This window comes from Labeo rohita, chromosome 20 (assembly GCF_022985175.1).
Source record: "Labeo rohita strain BAU-BD-2019 chromosome 20, IGBB_LRoh.1.0, whole genome shotgun sequence".
Classification (NCBI taxonomy): domain Eukaryota; kingdom Metazoa; phylum Chordata; class Actinopteri; order Cypriniformes; family Cyprinidae; genus Labeo; species Labeo rohita.
The window spans coordinates 19,901,262-19,921,913 of record NC_066888.1 but is presented as its reverse complement, the minus strand read 5'-3'; the positions used below and the strand labels follow the sequence as shown (position 1 = coordinate 19,921,913).

Below are 20,652 nucleotides of genomic sequence, written 5' to 3'. Positions count from 1 at the left end.
TAATCATGGTGGGGGGAGATCTCTAGGGACAGGGGGTAAATAGGTCCGATTTCAATGTGCTGGAGCAAACTGACCCATATTTGCCACTGTACACTGAAACTGGTGCTCGATGAAGAGAAATGGTGCATGATTAAGCCAAAGTCTGCATCCGGAGGTCAAACATCAGATTCTAGATACACCCAAAAGTTCGATGAAGGACAAAAGAGATCTGCCAGGAGCAAAAGAGTTTTTACACGACACTTTTTTGCAAAAACAAACAAGCTGCGTGGAAAAAAAAGAGGAATATAACAGCCAATTAGCCAAATGCAACCATGTGAGAGATTTGCAACATGGTTTTACTTAGATTTCCACTGAGACTTTAACTTAGGGACAGGATGGAGTCACCGTTGCTGTGGAAACAGGATGTGACGATGCCAGGATGTACCAACGGGACATCAATTTATCCATTTTGTCATTAACACCAGAGAACAGGGATACTGGGTACATACATGCAGTATTACTAATACACATCCATAAGTAGATATATATCTAATGTTTCAGTCCACAGAGACTCTTAATGGAAGCGTGAGCATGGGGATGCGCAAATTAGCAGGCTTTTAATGAGGAAGACACTTGACAGCTACTATAGTGCTGCAGATATTCATCCCACATTAAAACACATGCTTAATTACCCATCATTATCCTGAACACTAATTTACCAATAAGGCTATTGTTTAGCCCTTCTGAAGCAGAGACTATATTCAAATAGGCATCTTTGAAAACACCTGGATTTGGAAAGACTCATTTCCTTAAGTGGCAAAGAGAGCCATTAATAGAGCAACCAAGTGCATGGTCAAGGGTGAGGGGTTGTGTATAGGGGGTTTGTATATCCTGTAATCCTATCCCACAAACCTGTCCTTTCTCTTTGAATTATGCAGGGAAAGATGGAAGCGGCTTTCGAAATCACTCAAATATCCCCCTCCTCCTCTTCCTCCTCTCCTGTGTCCTATCAATATGATGAAGCACCAGAGATGAAAAACAGAGTTCATTTCATATAGATCTTAAGGCCACTTTGATAACACCCCTTTCCTCCTGAGGACTCCCAAAGGAGTCTGGGTAATTCACTGATCAAATATTGAACTTTAAAACGCCTCTGGGATTAACTCTGACAGGGCCTACATATTTCACTTTAATGACAAAAGAAATTCCCCACGTCCAAATAGGTGCACTTCTTAGCAACACAGTTAGCAAACAGCAGACTTGTAAAATAGAACGACCTGCAGGTTGATCTAATTTTCAATTAACTTGAAAACCATAAGCATTATAAAAATCCTTTTAAGGTCAGAGTTTTTGAACAGTAAGATTTTTTTTAAAGAATTCTCTTCTGCTCACCAAGCCTGCATTTGATCCCAGCGAAAGTAGTAATATTGTGAAATATTTTTACTATTTAAAATAACTGCTTTCTATGTAAATATATTTTAAAATGTAATTTATTCCTGTGATCAAAGCTAAATTTTCAGCATCATTACCCCAGTCTTCAGTGTCGCATGATCCTTCGGAAATCATTCTAACATGCTGATTTGCTGTTCAAGAAACATTTTACTATTATCAATATCTGATAACAGCTGAGTAAATTTTTTTTCAGGATTCTTTGTTGAATAGAAAGATCCAGAGATCAGCATTTATCTGAAATAAAAAGCTATACCATTCAAAAGCTTGAAGTTAGTATAACTATTTTTTTCTTTTGGGAAATAAATTATAAAAGTTAGTACTTTTATTTAGCAAGGATGCTTTAAATTGATTAAAAGTGATAAAGACATTTATAATGTTACTAAATATTTCTATTTCAGATAAATGTTGCTCTTCTGAACTTTATATTCATCAAAGAATCCTGAAAAAAATTCTGCTTAGCTGTTTTTAATGATTTAAATGATTTCTGAGGGATCATGTGACTGGAGTAATGATGCTAAAAATTCACCTTTGAAATCACAGGAATAAATTACATTTTAAAATATATTCAAATAGAAAACAGTAATTTTAAATAGTAAAAATATTACTTTCTTTTTTTCAGTTATTGAGATACAAAGCTGAATTAAGACATTAAATGTATTACAAAAAAATACTTAAAAATAAAAACTTGAAAACGTTTTCAGTTGATAAATGAAGCACAAAAATTACTAAAACCAAATCTGAAATAAAAATAAAGCTGTATAGAAAAATAAAAAAAGCACATAATAAAATTATTAACACGTAAACAAGAAATGAACATATATATATAAAATGTAATGTAATATAATAATATAATAAAATATAATATAATCTTTATGTTCAAACAAAATACATTGCAATACACTTTTCCAATGGAAGAGGTATATTCTCTCCATTCTTCTCTCCAATAAAATGATATAAAAAATAAGATAAAAACATTTAATAAAATAAAGTAATAAAAAATAAAATAAAAATTACGATAAAATAAGAAAAAAGGAAGATAAAATATGTCCTCTTCCCAATGGAAGAGGTATCAACAGGACCCATTTATATATGTAAAAAGCGCCATCTAGTGGTTACAATATGTTTGAACAACTAATTAAACTGGACGTTAGGTGTCCTCTAGATAACAACACTAAACCCCTGTAGCATCCCATCTTTTGCCCACATCTTTGACACTCTCACTGCCTAAATCCTTCTATTCAGCTTCTCTCCATTCATCTTTTATCATAACAAGTCTCTGAGGAGTCACAGAGGTCTGACTCCGGTCAGCGATAGAGTGGAGATCTCTTCTCTATCCCTCATCATTACAGGAGCATGACTCTCTCAGGAATTCAGTTCAGAGTCAAATGATGCCAGAGGCACCCTTATGAGGCACATCATTTCACTCACATTTAATAACCCCACCATATAAAGATATTCAATGTAATCCAAAAATTTTCCAGTGTATAGATCATGAGTGTTAAGTTGCTCTGACATTTAGTTGCTATATTTGTCAGCTACGGTTGTATATCAGATCCTGACTACATTGTTTGAACAAACTGATCTGATTTCATCACATACAAAACAACTGTGCAAACAATCAGTCCTAAAGATCACATTCAAGAACCAAATTGGATTTGTGTGCAGTGTGAACATGTGGCCAGACGAATAAAATGCTGGTCAGCTGGCAGACCTATTTATCAGAGTTAAAGAGACTTAATTAAAGACTGAGCTCAACCTAAATCAGCGGCTGTTGTTTTACCTGTTCGCATAGAAATCACAAACACCTGCTGCATCCAAATCCCGTTACTGAGTCGTGTGTGTGTGTGTGTGTGTCAACACATGACATAAATTGGAAACTGTTTACTGTAATACAACCTGACATGGAGCTGAATGGAAAGTGAAAAGTGAAGAATGGAAAAGTAAATCAGATACACTGTCAGTTAAACGCTAAAGAGAAGAGGTTTTTCCATGGCCATGATGGCTGGCCTGGCATTCACAGTATAAATGATCTAAAATAATTCACTTAAATGATCCCTAATGTTGGGTGAAACTAGCCTGTCCCTGCCTTTTAACCTCTGACCTTTTGTCTAATGTCATTTAGCGCAATTCTTTAAGACATATGGCTTGAGGAACCGATCAATATGTGTGACGCCTGTCAGACCTCATGCTATGAATCTGAGCCTTCAGCTTAGAGATGACCTGTAACCTAATTACCTGACACACGCTGAGAGAGGAAACGTACTGTAGTTTGCTGTGAGATGATTGTAATAGACCATGAAATAAGATATAAGTACAGACGGATACAACAGTGTGGTTAAGTGTTTGTATCTGTGGAGAATAAAATAGAAGAAAAAAAAAAAGATTAAAAAATAATGAAAAAAAAAAAGATAAAAAAAATTAAATAAAACTAAATAAGATAAGATAAAAGAAGATAAAATAAATTATAAGATAAATAAAATTAAGTTAAAAATAAGATTTAAAAATAATAATAATAAGATAAAAAAAATAAAATTAAAACAATGTTAGGTTCAATTTAAGATTTTTTTTTTTTTTACAATTTACAAAAAATAGTTTTTCAGTTTTTTACTTTTAGTAATAACTAGAAATTATACAGCTGCAATGTAACTCCACACAGACTATAAATTCATATGCATTTGCTAAAAATAAAGACGCACTGCAAAACATTACTGATTTTAAAGATTTTTTTTTGTATCAGTCTCATCGATCATTTCAATACAATCACAAATCTTTTAACAAATTGATTTTCAATTGACAACAACATTAAGCTTTGAAAGGCATAAAACCTGGTCAGTGAATGCAAGAAAATACAATACTGGTCTGACTGAGGCCCACATCTTTCGACTGATGACTTTCCAATCACTTCAAAAGATTTTATTAATTTCCATGATTTTTCCAAGCTTGCAAACCACATCACTTCATCTCCAAATCAATCATTCATCCATGTTCTAATCTTCTCCCCTTTTCTATTCGGCAAACACCTGATGTCCAGCGCTAAATAAAAATAGTCTTAACCCTCACCCCCTAAAGTGATTAATCGGCCAACCAAAACTTAATTACAGCTGCCATGATGGAACAGGAGGCCCAATTAGTGCCTAAACTAAACCAAACAAGCCCAAAAGAGTCAATTAGACCCAGTCTCACCATGATGGAGAGGCACTGGAGTGACAGAAGTTTATGCAGAGCAGGAATGAGCATTTTAAATCTCTCTCCCTCCCTCTCTCACATGCACACACCATTACATTCATATGCAGTGACCTCATGTCACCTTCACCCAACATACAATACAAAGAGGCACATGAAGATGCTCTCTAAAGTTAATTAGGGCCCATTACAAATGCCGTGCATGTGCATGAAGAGCAAGCTGATGCCTTGGGGATCAGCAAGTTGAAGGTCCAAATTGTAGTTTCAATGCCGCTTCAAAGGGCTCTACATGATCCCAGCTTCGGTCTTATCTACCGAAACGATCAGTCATTTTCTATATGAAGAAAATCCTGGAATGTTTTCCTCAAAAATGTTAATTTCTTTTCAACTGAAGAAAGACATGAACATCTTGGATGACACGGGTTTGTAAATCATCAGGAAATTTTAATTCTGGAGTGAACTGATCTTTTAAGAACAAAAGCAGCAAAAAGCAGCTCTAGTTCCTCCTTGAAAAACACAGGACACCGACCCCACACACAGTGACACTTTTTTACAGCTGAGTAACTCCACCCCCAATTCTTGATGAAGGAGGTAAACACATGATGAAGGAGTTGGGGGTGGGATGAAGAGAGAAAGGGAATGGGACAGAAAGAGAGGGAGATGGAAAGAGGAAAGGAGTAAGAGAATCCACCTGTCTTTAAGGAATGGTAACATAAGCAGTGAGGTTTCTTTTGTCCCCGTCCTGCCATCAGCAGGGGTTATGTGTGCATGCCCGAGGGGATTCGACGATTAACAAAGTGCCTTTGTCATGCTGCAGGACTGAACTGTAAGAGTTAGTTAGGCAGGGTAAAGACGAAGCCTTTTGTATTCACAACTCACAGCAAGGGGCTAAGGCTACCCACAATCCCATACTGAGATTAAGGATACAAGGAGCACGCAAACAATAGTAACGGACCAAAATAACTTCGCCCTGCTTAAGCAGGGGTCTGATGGTCATCAGGGCAGTCAATCATCCTCTATTTGTGCTGAGATGGCTGCTGGGGTCAGGATAATGATGCTAATACATTTCGTTTGGAATCCAAATCAAAACTGAAGCCTTAAGGTAATCTGTAAGCTAGTGTGTTTTAACACATTGACAAAATATGCATTTACAAGATGTACACATTCAAATTTAGTGTCAAACTTCCACTTATATGCATCAACGATTTTGATGACATCACCCTGCACTTCAGCTTCTCATCAGACTTTCTGTTCAATCAAATGCTCTCTAGAATCCGAAGTGTCCCGCCCCCTACACTATAAATAGACACTGAGGCTGTGGCTGAAATCAGACACTTGTTCACAGAATTAGTATTTTCTGTACTGTGAATGGCACATAGTGCACTATATAAGGGATAGGGAACAATTCAGACAGCGTAAATATGCGTTCCATTGGGGCAAAAGAAGCCTGGTTTCACGCTATTTCAGTCTGCTCCGGTGAAGAGACACAATAGCACAGAGTTGATCATATGTCGGCACAGACCATAAAACATACCGGACCCATTTGAATTTGACTTCTACATAGAATGGTATATTTTATAGCAATATGGATGGGTTGTAGCTGTCATACGCTGTCAAATGCAGCTTTATTGAGCTCAGCGGCTCTGGCGTAAGCCGTGATATAAACGAAATGCTACTGGATTCATCCAGCATTTGTTTGGAGTTAAAGGACGCTGAAGTGCTTTGAAACAGCGTTATTCTGTGTTGACGTAATTTAATCTGAAACAGGAAGATGGGGCTGGCATATCAAGCAGTCACACCCCCTTTTTTAAATAGCCAATAGCATTTTGTTTATATCACAGCTTGGGCCAGAGTCCTTGAGCTCAGTAAAGCTGCATTTGACAGCATTTGACAGCCACATTTATATCCATATCGCTATAGAATATACTATTCTGTGCAGAATTCAAATGGGTCTGATACATTTTATGGTCTGTGCTGACTCGCGCATAAGATCCACTCTGTACTATCGTGTCTCTGGACTGGAGCAGACCGAAACCAGACTTCTTTCGCCCCATTGGAAAGCAAATTTACACTATCTGAATTGTTCCCCATCCCCTATATAGTCCACTAAGTGTCATTCACCGTACAGAAAACACTAATTCTGTGAAGATGTGACCATTTTCAGCTGCAGCTTCAGTGTCTATAAGTGTAGGGGGGCGGAACGGTTCGGATTCAAGAGAGCATGTGATTGAGAAGTCTGATGAGAAGCTGAAGTGCAGGGTGATGTCATCAAAATCATTGATCGATACTGGTGGAAGTTAGAGACAGTAAGTTTTGAATGCGTATATCTTGTAAATGTGAATTTTGTCATTATTTTGGAGCATACTAGGTTATAAATACCTTAAGGCTAATATATTCATATAAAAGCCAAAAAACTTCAATTTCCATTTCATGTGGACCTTAAAACAAAGGACCTAGAAGATGACTATATAATTTAATCACTTCATGCACAGTATTTTGCTTTGACTGTCTACATCAGTCTCTCAAATTCTCCAGAGTATCAATTCTATGATTTTCTCATCCAACAATGCATTTTGTCTCCAATTTCCAACTCCCTTGAGAAATGAATTTCGTTCAACATGTCTCATTATTCAGTGTCTGCTCCTGCCAGTTTCCATCAGTCCCTTGAGAGGATACACTGAAGAATTGACCAAACACCGGCCACAATGCTTGAGCTCGGCTTAGCAGAGATCTGTGAAACACCTGCTCAGTGCTAATACTGTAACACTGCTTCATCCATGACAAGTGTCAGCGAACAATACAAGACGCAGAGAAGGAAAGAAAGGACAAAAATAATTGGGAAAATAAGCGAGAGGGGAAAGAGAGGCTGTGTGCGTTCACACTCAAACTCTATACGAAGACTGTTAATTCAGCAGGCATGACAGTAGTGTGCTGATCACAAAGCAGAGCTGATCTATGGAGCATCTTGAGCTGTCACAACACATTAGCTCAGACCAGCGTGAGAGGGCAGAGACCATCAGCTCTGTGTTGACACTAGAGCAGCCCGGATCAACCTTAAACTAAACTCTACAGACACTGAGCACCTTGCTAAAGAGGGAAAAAACATTAAGCCAGAACAGTCCTTGCGGCAAGGTAACCCGTAAGACCTTTGTTCATCTTTAGATATTTTTGATGAAATCCCAGAGCTTTCTGACCCTGCATAGACAGCAACGCAACTACCAGTTTCAAGGCCTAGAAAGGTAGTAAGAACATCGTTAAAAAAAGTCACCATGTGACATCAATGGTTCAACCCTGATGTTATGAAGCTACTTTTTTGTCCTTCTTATCACCTGCATTACAAAATATCTCCACCTTCTTCTTTTATATCACACCACCTCCTCACCCTTCAATCTCAACCCCATTAACACACATTCATTGTCCCCCTTTTCACCTCTCTGGTCTGTTTTCTCCCCTCCACTGGTTTCATCAGATAATAATTGACTCAGTGAGGTGATGGGGACGCTGTATCTGGGTCAGTTCTGTCCCCTCCATCAGAATCAGGAAAGATCAGTCAGCTGTTTCCCATTGTCCTGGGTTCCCATGGGCAGCTGGGTCACTTCTCCTCTGTTTCTTATCATCCTACTGTATCTGGGCATCTGATATGAATCGTATAGACAATCAATACATGCTAACGTGTGCTTAAAGGGCCTATCTAGACAACTAAACACTATCCATGATTAAAGACACTGTCTAAACAACCTATGTTTATCATTACGCCATAAATGCATCCCCATCCATCAGCCTCTCACCTTTTGCACTTGACTTTTCCTGTGCACTTCATACCGTAACCTTTAACGTCTCTCATTGATCACATATATCGGTAAATCATGAATGGCCAACGGCCCATATGTGTGATGCTATGAAAGATCAATAAATGGCCTTCTGCGTGATACTGAGTGAATGAAGCTAACCTTATTAAGGACAGGAAGAGAAGAGGCCCCAAGGGGTCAAGCCAAAAAGGTTCAGTCACGTCTCTAAAGGTCAAAGGTCACAAAGTCTTAACAGAACAATCTGGGTGCTGATTGGTCTGAACGCCTCAGACAAAAGCATCCACACCAAAGACAATGACAGCGGACGCGGCATGCTCGGAGACACGAGTAAGCTCAGCCGCTAAAATCAACGTAAATGGTAAATGGTGTGGAAAAGTGCTGCTTAAACAGTTTGTACTTAAAAGAAAAGAAAAAAATCATCATTTACTCACCTTCATGACACTACAAACCAGTATGACTTACTTTCTTAAGCAGAATAGAAAACAAAATATTCTGAAGAATATTGGTAAACAAGCAATTTTGCTTACCATTGACTTCTGTATAGACGTCAATAAAAAAAAAAAAAAAAAAAAACCACTGATACACTTCTCAAATTATATTCTTTTATGTTCCACAGAAGAGAGTAAGTCTTGCAGGTTTTGAACGACATGAGGGTGAATAAATAATGACAGATTTTTCATTTTTGAGTGAGCTATCCCTTTAAATAACCACTTCAACACATATCGAGGGCTCTGCATAAGTTGTCACTGGACTTTTCCATTAATACCAAACTAAACTAGCTACTAAATTGACTAGAATGACACCAGCCATCCTACTACTGAATTCAAAACCATACAAACACTGCCGTATACTCACAGGGAAAGCATGATACCGAGTTCCTCTTGCAACAAGACTGAGAGCGTGTGAGTGTCCCCCCTTGCGATACTTTTCCCTCCACTCTTAGCATTGGTTTAGGGGTCCACAGTGATTCTGGTCTCTGATGGACCTTGGAGGCCAGCAGTCTGCGTTTGATACCGCACTCGCTCCTGGTACCAGGGGTCTGGGCCGGTTCCAGAGCCGAGGACTGGAGCTGTGAGGGTGGATTGTTGCCCATCTTGCAGGTGCAAAAGTTGGCATCCCGCACTTGGTAGCAGCAGTCTGCTACATTCACGATGGAGAGGTGCTGAGCATATGTCAGCATGCTAAAGGATCCTCAGGCCTGGAGCTGTCCTGGAGGCGGTCCTTGATTTGACCCCCCGCCTCCCTCTCACACAAGCCCTTCATCCGCCAAACTCAGGTTTGTCCCCTGCCCTCCCATTTTCAATCCTGTGGGGGGAAGGAGGTGGTGGGCGGGGCTTGTTCTTTGCAGTACACAAGGGACCCACGGTGGATCTCCAGAAGACAAACCCCTCTCCTCCTCGCTGCACTCTTTTCTTTGGTCCGCTTGAATTGAATTGATTTGCGCAAACAAAAGCCACAATCCGAAGGGTGTCAGATTACACACAGACTCGCATCTCCAAAAAAAAAAAAAAAAAAAAAGGAGAAAATCTGCAATCTTATAAACAACAGGGACTCACAACGTAGAAAGTGTTGAATGTTGAAGGGCCATAGCTAAAAAAAAAAAGTATGAAAGTTACCAAAAAAAAAAAAAGAAGCTACTCCGTGTGTTTTATTTTTGCAAACTTGTACATATTTTTCATATGTAGAGAACTAGTTAGTAAATATTAAGGTCTCCATTACATAATGTAAGCTATTGCATTAACACTGAGCAATACAACTGTTGGTACATTTGTTACAGTATTCATTAAACTTTGTTAATGATAGTTAATAAAAATACAACTGTTCATTTTTAGTTCACATTTGCTTAGATTCATAAAATAATATTAACACATACAACTTTTTAATTTAAATAATGTATTAGTAAATGTTTAAATTAACTATGACTAATAAATGCATAAGTATTTTTTTTTATTATTAGTTCATGTTATGTAATGTAGTAAAAATATTAAAATAATATACAATAGAACAATAAATAATAATATTAAATAATTAAACAATATTAAAATATTAAATGCTTTGGGCAGGCAGGCAATAAATAAAAAATAACATAAAATAAAATAATAAAAAAATAAAATAAAATAAAACAAAACAAAACAAAACAAAACTAAACAAATCTCTCTACTACTTCCCAGCAACACAAAGTTTAAAAAAAGTTTCAGATGTTGGAGGGCCATAGCGAAAAAAGTATGAAAGTAAAAACAAACAAACAAAAAAACTCAGCTACTCAGTGTGTTTTATTTTTGCAAACTTATACGTAGAGAACTAGTTAGTAAATATTATGGTTCTAAAATAAGGTCTCATTACCTAATATTAGTTACTGCATTAATAAACACTGAGAAACAATGTGCATTACAATTGTTACAGTATTCTTTAAACTTTTTCAAAGCTAGGTAATAAACATACAACTGTTCAATGTTAGTTCACACTTGCTTAGATTCATTAAATAATATTAACCCGTACAACATTTAGTTTTAATAATGTATTAGTAAATGTTAAAATTAACATTAACTAAGACTAATAAATGCTTAAGAAGTGTTTTTCAATGTTTTTTTTTCAATGTTTTTTTTTCAAGTATTAAAATAATATATACTATAAATATATAATAATATATAAAAATTTATATAACATAAAATAACAATATTAAATAATAAAAAAGTGTTAAAATCTTAAATATAAACCAAAACAGGCAGGCAATAAATTAAAATAAAATAATTAATTAATTAAATAAATCTCTCTACTACTCTGCAGGAACTCACAGTTCAGAAAGTTCCAGATGTTGGAGAACTGATGTTTCAATCAATGCTGTTGGAGAAAAAAAAATTATTCATATACTAGAAAACACCTCACAAGATGTTAACACAGCAAGTTTTTGGGGATCTGATACCAAGTTTTGTGAGAGAACACAATTGTAGATCATCTCTCCACCTCTCTGAACGCAAATAAGACCTAACTATTATCCTCTCTCTGTCCCACTGGCATTTTGGTCAGTGTGTTTGGCTCCTCTTTCTCATTTTGGGTTAATCTCTTAACCCGGATTATCAGACAGACAGACACTGTCACACAGATGCCCACATGTTACAGGTAATTAAGCCTAAACGCAAGAGCTCAAGCACCTCTGCCAACACAGAAACAGGTTGATTTCTACTGGCTTTAAGTTAAACGTCAAACACAGAGCATTCCATTGAATTGCCTAACCAGATTGAGTTCGTCTAAACTGCACATTAACCCACATATTTCTTAAAACAGAGGCATACACTTCCTTAAAAAGAATACTGAGTCATTTCCTTAGTCAAATTACATTGCCAGGCAGAAACTCGGGCCAAGGAACACACTAATCATACTGCCTGTATATATCAGAGTTCACTGCTTAACAGTCCACAGTTGTTTAATATGATTGTTTCATCACATGTGCTAATCTAAATACAATCTAATTAAAATGAATTGTGCTGGGTGCTGCTAACTTGCTGAGGGCGGCAAAATGTGTAGCCCTAGCAATCATGACAGCTTAGTGAGCAGGACAGTTTTTAAAGGGAAACAGCACCCTCTAGCTGTACATGAGCTGATAAAGTGCATAATATTCCCTTTAAAGAATTAAAATGTTCTTATAATTTACTTACTTTATTTATATGTCATTCAAAATGTTCCTATCTTGCTTTCTTAAGTCTAAAAGAAATTAAGGAATACATTGCATGATTTTTCTCCATACACTCTTAAAAATAAAGGTTCCAAAAGGGTCTTTTTGCAGTGATGCTATAGAAGAACAATTTTTGGTTTCCCAAAGAACCTTTCAGTGAACAGTTCATAAAAGAACCATTTTAAAGAACATTTTAAAAAACCTAAAGAAACTTTTTTCGACTATAAAGAACCTTTTCTGCATTCGAAAGGTTCCATGGATGTTCAAGGTTTTTCATAGAACCATTGATGCTGATAAAGAATATTTATTTTTATGGGGGTATAGTGGATTTCAATTGAAATTTCAAAGGGCTCTACACAATCCCAGCCGAGAAATAAGGGTCTTAAGTAGCTAAACAATCTGTCATTTTCTAAAAAAAAAATTTAAATTTAAGTAATTCCCCACTGAAGTCCACTATATGGAGAAAAATCCTGGAATGTTTTATTCAACCTTCATTTCTTTTCGACTGAAGAAAGAAAGACATGAACATCTTGGATAACATGGGGTGAGTTAATTATCAGGAAATGATTGTTCTAGAAGTGAACTAATCATTTAAGTGACAAAAAGCTTATTTTAAACACTTTTTTTCGTTCTGTGGTTGGACAAGAATAACCAGGTCATCCATGTTGCCTAACACTTGGCACAAACTGAAATGAATCAACGCACACTCATCTTGATTCCTTTCTACAGAAGTGTCACATCAAAAGCTTGAGATCTACAGAATTAAAAAACAAAAACAAAAACAGACATTCCTCAGAAACTACGTGATACTACAGAAGTATTTGAATGGCATGTACTGTCTGAAGTAACATAGCACTTTTCCGTGTGAGTGCTAAGCGTGCTGTAAACTAACCAGTGTGGAATGTGGCAGACAGTAAGCATGAGAACTCGTGGAGGTCAAAGTGTAGGAGACGTCATCCTGAGAGTCACAGCCTCTCATATATACCAGCAGCACAGGTGTCTAAAGTATAACAGGATCGTGGAGGTCAAGGAGGGTCATAACTAAAACAGTATCAAGGTTAACAAGAAGGTTAACAAGACCGCAAAAAATAAAAACACTTATTTTTGCAATCTTGCAAATGTTCTCACATGTGGAGCCATTCAATAAACCAGAACAAAATAAAACCAAAGCTAAATCTAATCATTTTACAGAGATGCAAAATAAAATACTATTAATAAAAAAGAAATACAAACTAATTAATTCAAAATAAATGAAAAACTGAAAAATGCAAACTTGTCTTTAAATAATAACCCTTCTAAGTGCATGTGACGTCTATAAAGTTTGTGCTTCACATGGCTGCTATAAAAGTATGTAACCTGTCTTAGCACTTGTTTATATATAGGTCAACTCTGAACTGTAGGTCTATGTTATGTAGGTCTCCCACGCATAGCCACAGTGCCTCAGTTACATCTAAACATTGTGCAACTCACATACATGACTGGAGTTCACAACGTTTCACAAACAAGGCACAAACAAATACTCTACACACATATACAAGTGCAACTGTCCATATAAACATCTTTCTATAGACAGATTTCCAGACAGATCAGTATGAGCACTACATCTGGTTTATCTGGCTTGAGTAAATGCAATTTAAATCTGAAATCTAAATTCCCTAATCATATTTATGTTCCTTCATTATCCAGTAAACTAGAAAATCCAGTAAACTGGCAAGGAGGCAACAAATCGAGAGTTATGCAATAAACAAACCTGTGCATTTCCCCAATAAGGCAGCAGATTTACTGCCTGATCTGCTTTTCCATACAACATTCACTGATCATTAAAAGCCTACAGAAGTAGGACAACATCTATGTGGATGAGTTTAGAAATCTATTTATTGTTGCATGTCAGGAAAAAAATAATTGGTAAAATATGTATATTTAAAAAATGTTGAATACGCCTAATTTAATTGTACAGATAGCAGAATGTTGTTTTGTTTGTTTTTGTTTTGTACAGCAGAGATGAGACTAAGGATGCTGAGTTTCATCTGCAGATGTGGCCTTGTTAGGGGATCTATGCCTTTGTGCATACGGACATCTGCTAAGTAGGGATTGTTTTTTTTAGCAATAGTATGCACCCTTAATTTTCAGAGAAAAAAGGGAAAAATCTGTGGATGGAAAAATCTCCATTCAAGTTCTTTGTGCATTTTTTGTTTTTCTACGTGTTACTTTGCACTTTTTGTTAGAAAATGTTTGTTTACTATTTATTCAAGTTTTTTAAGATATCTAATATTTTGATGCTTAATTTTCATGATCTTCTTAAGTATTAAAGGTTTGTTGTCATTAGAAAGTGTGAAGGCCTTCTTGCATTATTATGCTGTCCTATATGATGATTATATATTCAGTGGCATAAAATAGTCTTAAAATGACAATAATATCACTTATCACAATGACACCGTGACACCTAAAAAGGTGTTTTCCATAACAATGATCTACCACTGTTCTGAAAAATCATTTACATATTACTTCAGAATCAATGGATCATACAGAGGGGAGAGAGCAAGATAGTAAGAGTGCCAGGAAACAAGAAAAAGTAAGGTATCTGGACGAACAGACTTTTGGTGTCCACTGCACACGGGCCAGCACCATGCCACGACACATGTCTGCAGCAACTGTGCCTTCAACAGCTGACTAGCGCACACATGCTTATAAAACAAAATTAATACATTTATATCTTACTGCAAAGCTTGCCGCCAAGTTTCAAACATGTTCAGTTCATACACAGACCCATCTACTTGCACATAAAAAACAATGACAGTCAAGTCTATAATACACTTCATTATATATCAAGGAAAAAACTGAAGGTAAAAATAAAAAGGATAAATTGTTACAGAAAAAGGAAAGGAAAATAACAAACAAAGGAAACAGAAAAGGAGGAAATCCCAAAGCAAGAAGTGATTTTCCATCCACAAAGACCCTCCTTCCCCTTTAATATCAGCAAAGATTCTCTTATGCTACTACTCTTTCTCTCAAACACACATGGTCACGTACAACAAAAGACAACATGCATATATACAATACAGACACACAAAAGTCCCACCTTCCAGGCATGACATGTCTTTGGCTCTGTGTCCATAAGAGATTCCTGGAGATGTCAATCCCACTCCCGCGAGCGAGCCCATATCCAAATACACAACCAGGCCTGCTCAAAGGGAACATATGCAAACTCACTGACACTCCCTCTCTGTCACTCTCTCTCTCTTTCTCTCTCCAACTCGCTCATTCTCCCACCACAGACACTCCCCCTTTCCCGTCATCTCAGTACCATCTCTTGTGTTTTTCCTCTTTCCCTTGTTATCTCTCTTTTTTCTGTATTTTGTACTTTCAAAGACATGTGTGAACACACACAGGAACTCATTCATGTGCACCTAACCCTACTGTTGCCCCGTGTCTGAACATGTGCCTTTATGTTTGTAAATGCATTATTTAGGGATGGTATTGACAGAGTTCATGAATCAATTTGATTCCTGTTCACATTTGATTCGATTCAATATCAATTCATCAGCTACAGTATGTGTCAACTTTTCTTCAGGGGGAAAAAAAAAATCTCTCTCAAAGTGCTATTTATTTTTAGATATAATAATCAGCACTTACATAAGGCATTTTTTAAATAAATGTTTTAATGATATTTAATGATATAATGAGGCTTATACTCCTACTAATTAACTGTTGAAATATAAACATTTAACAGCGACTGTGTTAAAAACTTGTTTTTATATATAGTCTGGATTGAAAAATCTATATTTGATAATAAAGCCAGATTAAAATCAAGTCATCGATATTGTCAATACAGCCCTAGAAGTAAAATAAAATAGTATGCAATAAATAAACAAAAATACTTGGATGACCTACTATTTTTCCTTATGAATTTTATGAAGTGTTCAGCCAAAAATAAAAAATTTTATAGTATTTATTTGATTATTTGACTACATTGTGATGTTTTATTCATTTCAACGGCACCCATTCACTACAGAGAATCCATTGGTGAGCAAGCAATTAAATGCTTAAGTTTTAAAGAAGAAACAAACTCATCTAGATTTTGGATGGCCTGAGGGTGAGTACATTTTCAGCAAATTTTCATTTTTGCCCAAACTATTACTTTAAGCATCTTTAAGCATTTTACCCTCCCATGAGGTCAGGAGAGTAATCGTGATCAAATGCAATGCAAATGCTAACACTTTCTAGCACAGTTCAGTTTCAAAGTGTGTGTGCGTTTGTGAATGTTTTTAGACCGTCAGCAGTTCCAGGACAGTAGCGGGCTCAGGCTTACCCCCTTTCTGAACTGTGCTCTGATAGACCACAATCACATAATCCCTCAAAACACCATGGCTGTGTTATCAAACCCAGCAACAGCTTAACAGCTGTCCCGGCTAGCCATTTCAGCATGAACCCCCTTCGCAGACAGTCTAGTTTGTTTGCGGCTGTGGGCCAAATACATGCAGTTTTACAGAGATCCTTGACTGCACTGAGCTGTGTGCTTACATGCCAGCTGTGTGGACCACAATCAGCTTAAATGAACATTTATGGATGGATGCAGCCTAGACTCCTGTCATTTACAGAAGCAAACACTGTAACATTCAGGTTACAGCTATCATCATCATTAGAGCAGAGCAGAGAGGCCAAAGGGAAATGACATCAGGTGGACTCAAAGCAAATTAGTGAGCACTGAAATGGTGAGCTCACAATAAGCCCAAAACCTATAAAGGTTTATTGATTTCCAATGGAAGAGTCAAATGACCTGGACACAGAACAAACCAAAAACGCTGACATGGTTTGGGACAAGGACAACTGACCAGTGAAGATTAAAAAAAGGACTCTTGTTTGAATTAAAAAAATATTAATTTTTATATATCATATATTAAAAAGCTTCTTGCTAATGCTAAGAATTACACAAGTGCCAATGCTGCTAATGAGCTAAAATGGTGACAAACCCTGACAGTGACAAAAACGGGATACTTTAGCAAGAGGAAAAATCAATGCTCACTAAAAGCCAAAACACTGCAAACAGCTCGAAAGTGTCCTACATGCATGAATGAAAAAATGTTTGTTTGTGTTTCTGTGGAACTGTAACAAGAGGCCATGTCAGATGTCACTAATGATCTCGTGAGTGCATGCATGTGCTATTTTGGCACAAGTTACTCTCAATTACAAGCTCCATTAATAGTTTGTGTTGGTTTGTGCCAGTGCCCACAGGATATTGTGAAAGACAGGGTCAACATTACAATAGACAGACACCTCAGCCACAAAAAAGTAGATATAAATCAATGTAATATTGAGATTAAGAGCTTAAACAATGTATTAGGTACAAACACCACTAAATAATGTCAGGTGGAACATACTGAAGCAATTTCAGCAATTTGTTGACAAAGAAAATGGGACACAAGCTAGCCTACAATAATGCAACTAGCTAACAAAAAAAGTAAAAATGTACAATATACGAATAAATGATTACAGAGAAACAAATGTGACTCCAGACCACAAAACCAGTCATAAGGATTTTTTTTTAAATTGAGATTTATACATCATCTGAAAGCTGAATAAATAAGCTTTCCATTTATGTATGGTTTGTTAGGACAATATTTGGCCGAGATACAACTATTTGATTTGAAACTGGAATCTGACGGTGCAATAAATAAATAAATAAATAAATAATCAAAATATTGAGAAAATTGCCTTTAAAGTTGTCGCAATGCATATTACTAATGCAAAATTAAGTTTTGATATATTTATGGTAGGAAATTAACAAAATATCTTCATGGAACATGATCTTTACTTAATATCCTAATGATTTTTGGCATAAAAGAAAAATAATTTTGACCCATACCATATATTGTTGGCTACTGCTACAAATATAGATAAAAATAAAGAAAATATAGAAAAAAAAAGAGCACAATTACTAGTTATTTTACTGTATGTTTAGCTAGCTTATTAACATCGTCCTAAACAAATGTTAAAAAAAAAACTTGCATCTTAAATACTCTACAAACTGCTTTAGGTAAAAGCACTTGCCAAATGAGTAAATGTTTTAATACTGACACCTAGTGGCCCAAAATGTGTCAAAAAACTTTTTCCTCAATGATTTAATGATAATAAAAGACTGATGTTCACTTACCTGAGTGTCACAAAGAGCAGCCCATGACAAACAGCACATAAGAAACAAAGACAGAAAGAAAAAAGTTAGTTTTAAATGCCATAATACAATACATTTATCAAAGTCTGGGTGACATTCACTTCATTCAACCGTTTAGGCGCCAAGCAATAACGGACTGTATTGAAGGCGTCATTAGAAGGAGCAAAACAAAGGAGACGAAGTCATAAATAACAGAACTTATTTTGAGATTTTAGACGTATGAAGTGTTTTAATAGTGGCGGTCGAAAACACCTGAAGAAATTTTCTAGCTTTGTTTCTATGACGGTTGACACCGTTTCTTCCTCCACTCCTGAATCGTCAACGCTAACGCAAAAATAATAATTTTCACTTGAGTTGTAAATGAGTTTGCACTCAAACGAACGTTACGGGATAAAAATATGGCGTACTACTAAATACTGTCAAGAAACACGTCTTTTTCACTGAACTGTCCTCGCAAAGTGCGCACAATACAAACACAACTCAACCAGCGAAATCCGATTCACAACAAATGACTCTGAGTCGGTTCTTTTAATGAATCGTTTAAAAGACTCACGGACTCGCTGAATACATAAAAGGAGAAATTAATCAATTTTTGCTTGACGAAAGTTCATGAAACGTAATTCTGACTGGATGTTGTGGTAATGACCCTACGCTAACCCGCGCTGTCACATTTCTTTCACTTGCGTGTATCGCCGCTGTCAATCATGAAATGAGGAGCTGTCACACTAACAGAATTATCTCAGGAGTTATTGCATAATATCTCGATCATCTATGCATTATAACGTTACATAGTCGACAGTATGTGATGGAAAAAACAGCAATGCTGTAATGTTTAAAAGTTGCTAGAATTAAACAAGGTTTTTTTTACACGTAGTACACGTAGAACAGAGGTGGAGTTGCCACTGATTTATAATGCTGCTTTCTGTATTAATAACAGCGATATTGGCAAACAGCTTAAAGAGTAAATTTAAAAGCACAGTCACAAGTACTTTGCTTTAGTCTGTGAATCTACTGAACTGAAGCCAACCCTCATGACCTCAACTCCACCATTTTAACAAAATCAGCTCATCAATTAATCCACAAGCATCAAAAGCACAGACTCTCTTCGGGACAGACATTTCTTTCCAGCAGGCATGTGAGCCTGTCCCAGGGAGAATCAGGACAGCTACACAATCAGTCAATTCATTGTCATAGCAACCAGCAAAAACATCCTGTCGCCGGGCAACCCGCACCCCGAAATTATGGGTCTACTACAAGGGCCTGACAGCCCAAAATTATAGGATGCATTTAAATAAAGAGCGCAGGAGCAGCAGTTAGGGCAGTTTAATTAGGCCTGCATGTACCAGCGTAGGTGCCAAAGGAATAAATATATGGTTTAAATTTAGAAGCTTGTATGCTTGTTAACATCAGAATTTTAACATAGACTTGAATTTTAGGTGCTTTGGGAGAAATTTTCTGTATTGTTTCCTGTTTTGAAAAAGGAGTGTTTTTCCAGCTATGCCTCAGGGAAAAAAAAACTGGGCATGCATGTGTGTCTGAATACATATAGCATGAGTTATGATATATAAAAACATGTAAAACAACAAATTTGGAATCTGTAAGATTTTTAATGTTTTTTAAAATAAGTTTCTTATGCTCATTAAAGCATAATCTATTTGATCAAAAACAAAAAAATGTAATTTTGTGAAATATTATTGCAATTTAAATTAAGAGTTTTCTATTTTTATATACTTTAAAATATAATTTATTCCTTTGAAGCAAAACTGAATTTTCAGCATCATTACTCCAGTCCTCAGTGTCACATGATCGTTCAAAAATCATTAGAATATGCAAATTTATAATTAATGTTGGAAACAGTTGTGCTGCTCTATATTTTTTTGGGACCTGTGGTACTTCTTTCAGGATTCTTTTCTAAATAAAAAGTTATAAAGAACAGTGTTTAATCAAAATAGCAATTTTGTATTACTATATACACTACTATTCAAACATTTGGGTCAGTAATTTTTTTTTTTTTAAGCTGTTAATGCTTTTATTTATCAAGGATGTGTTAGAATTTTTAGTTTATTTATTTTATTTATAAAAGTGATTTCTATTTTGAATAAATGCTGTTGTGTATAACTTTTTTATTCATCAAAGAATCAAAGAACAAAAAGTAGTGATACTACTTCCAAAGATTCCAAAGAGGTTCCAAAGAATATTAAGCAGCACAACAGTTTCAACACTGATAATAAAGCAGCATATTAATATGAATGATTTCTGAAGGATCATGTGACACTGAAGACTGGACTAATGATGCTGAAAATTCAGTGCTGCATCAGAGAAATAAACTTTATTTTAAAGTATATTAAAATAGGATACCAATATTAGAAATGGCAACTGTTTTTCCT

At 36.1% G+C, this 20,652-nt stretch overlaps 1 protein-coding gene across 8 annotated transcripts in view; it reads right to left on the bottom strand.

Moving 5' to 3' along the window:
• The window catches only part of nhsl1b (NHS-like 1b), a 110,979-nt gene that overhangs the window by 32,280 nt on the left and 58,047 nt on the right, over positions 1 to 20,652 (bottom strand). Inside the window, exon 1 of one of the 8 annotated variants that reach the window (XM_051139500.1) lies at positions 15,176 to 15,266. The exons of 5 other annotated variants lie outside the window; for them this stretch is intronic. In XM_051139500.1, the coding sequence (XP_050995457.1) occupies positions 15,176 to 15,257 (82 nt within the window). In that variant the 5' untranslated portion in view covers positions 15,258 to 15,266. Of the gene's footprint in view, positions 1 to 9,278; positions 9,560 to 15,175; positions 15,267 to 20,652 lie in introns of those variants that run through there. 2 more of the 8 variants (XM_051139497.1, XM_051139502.1) reach the window with 2 other exon arrangements.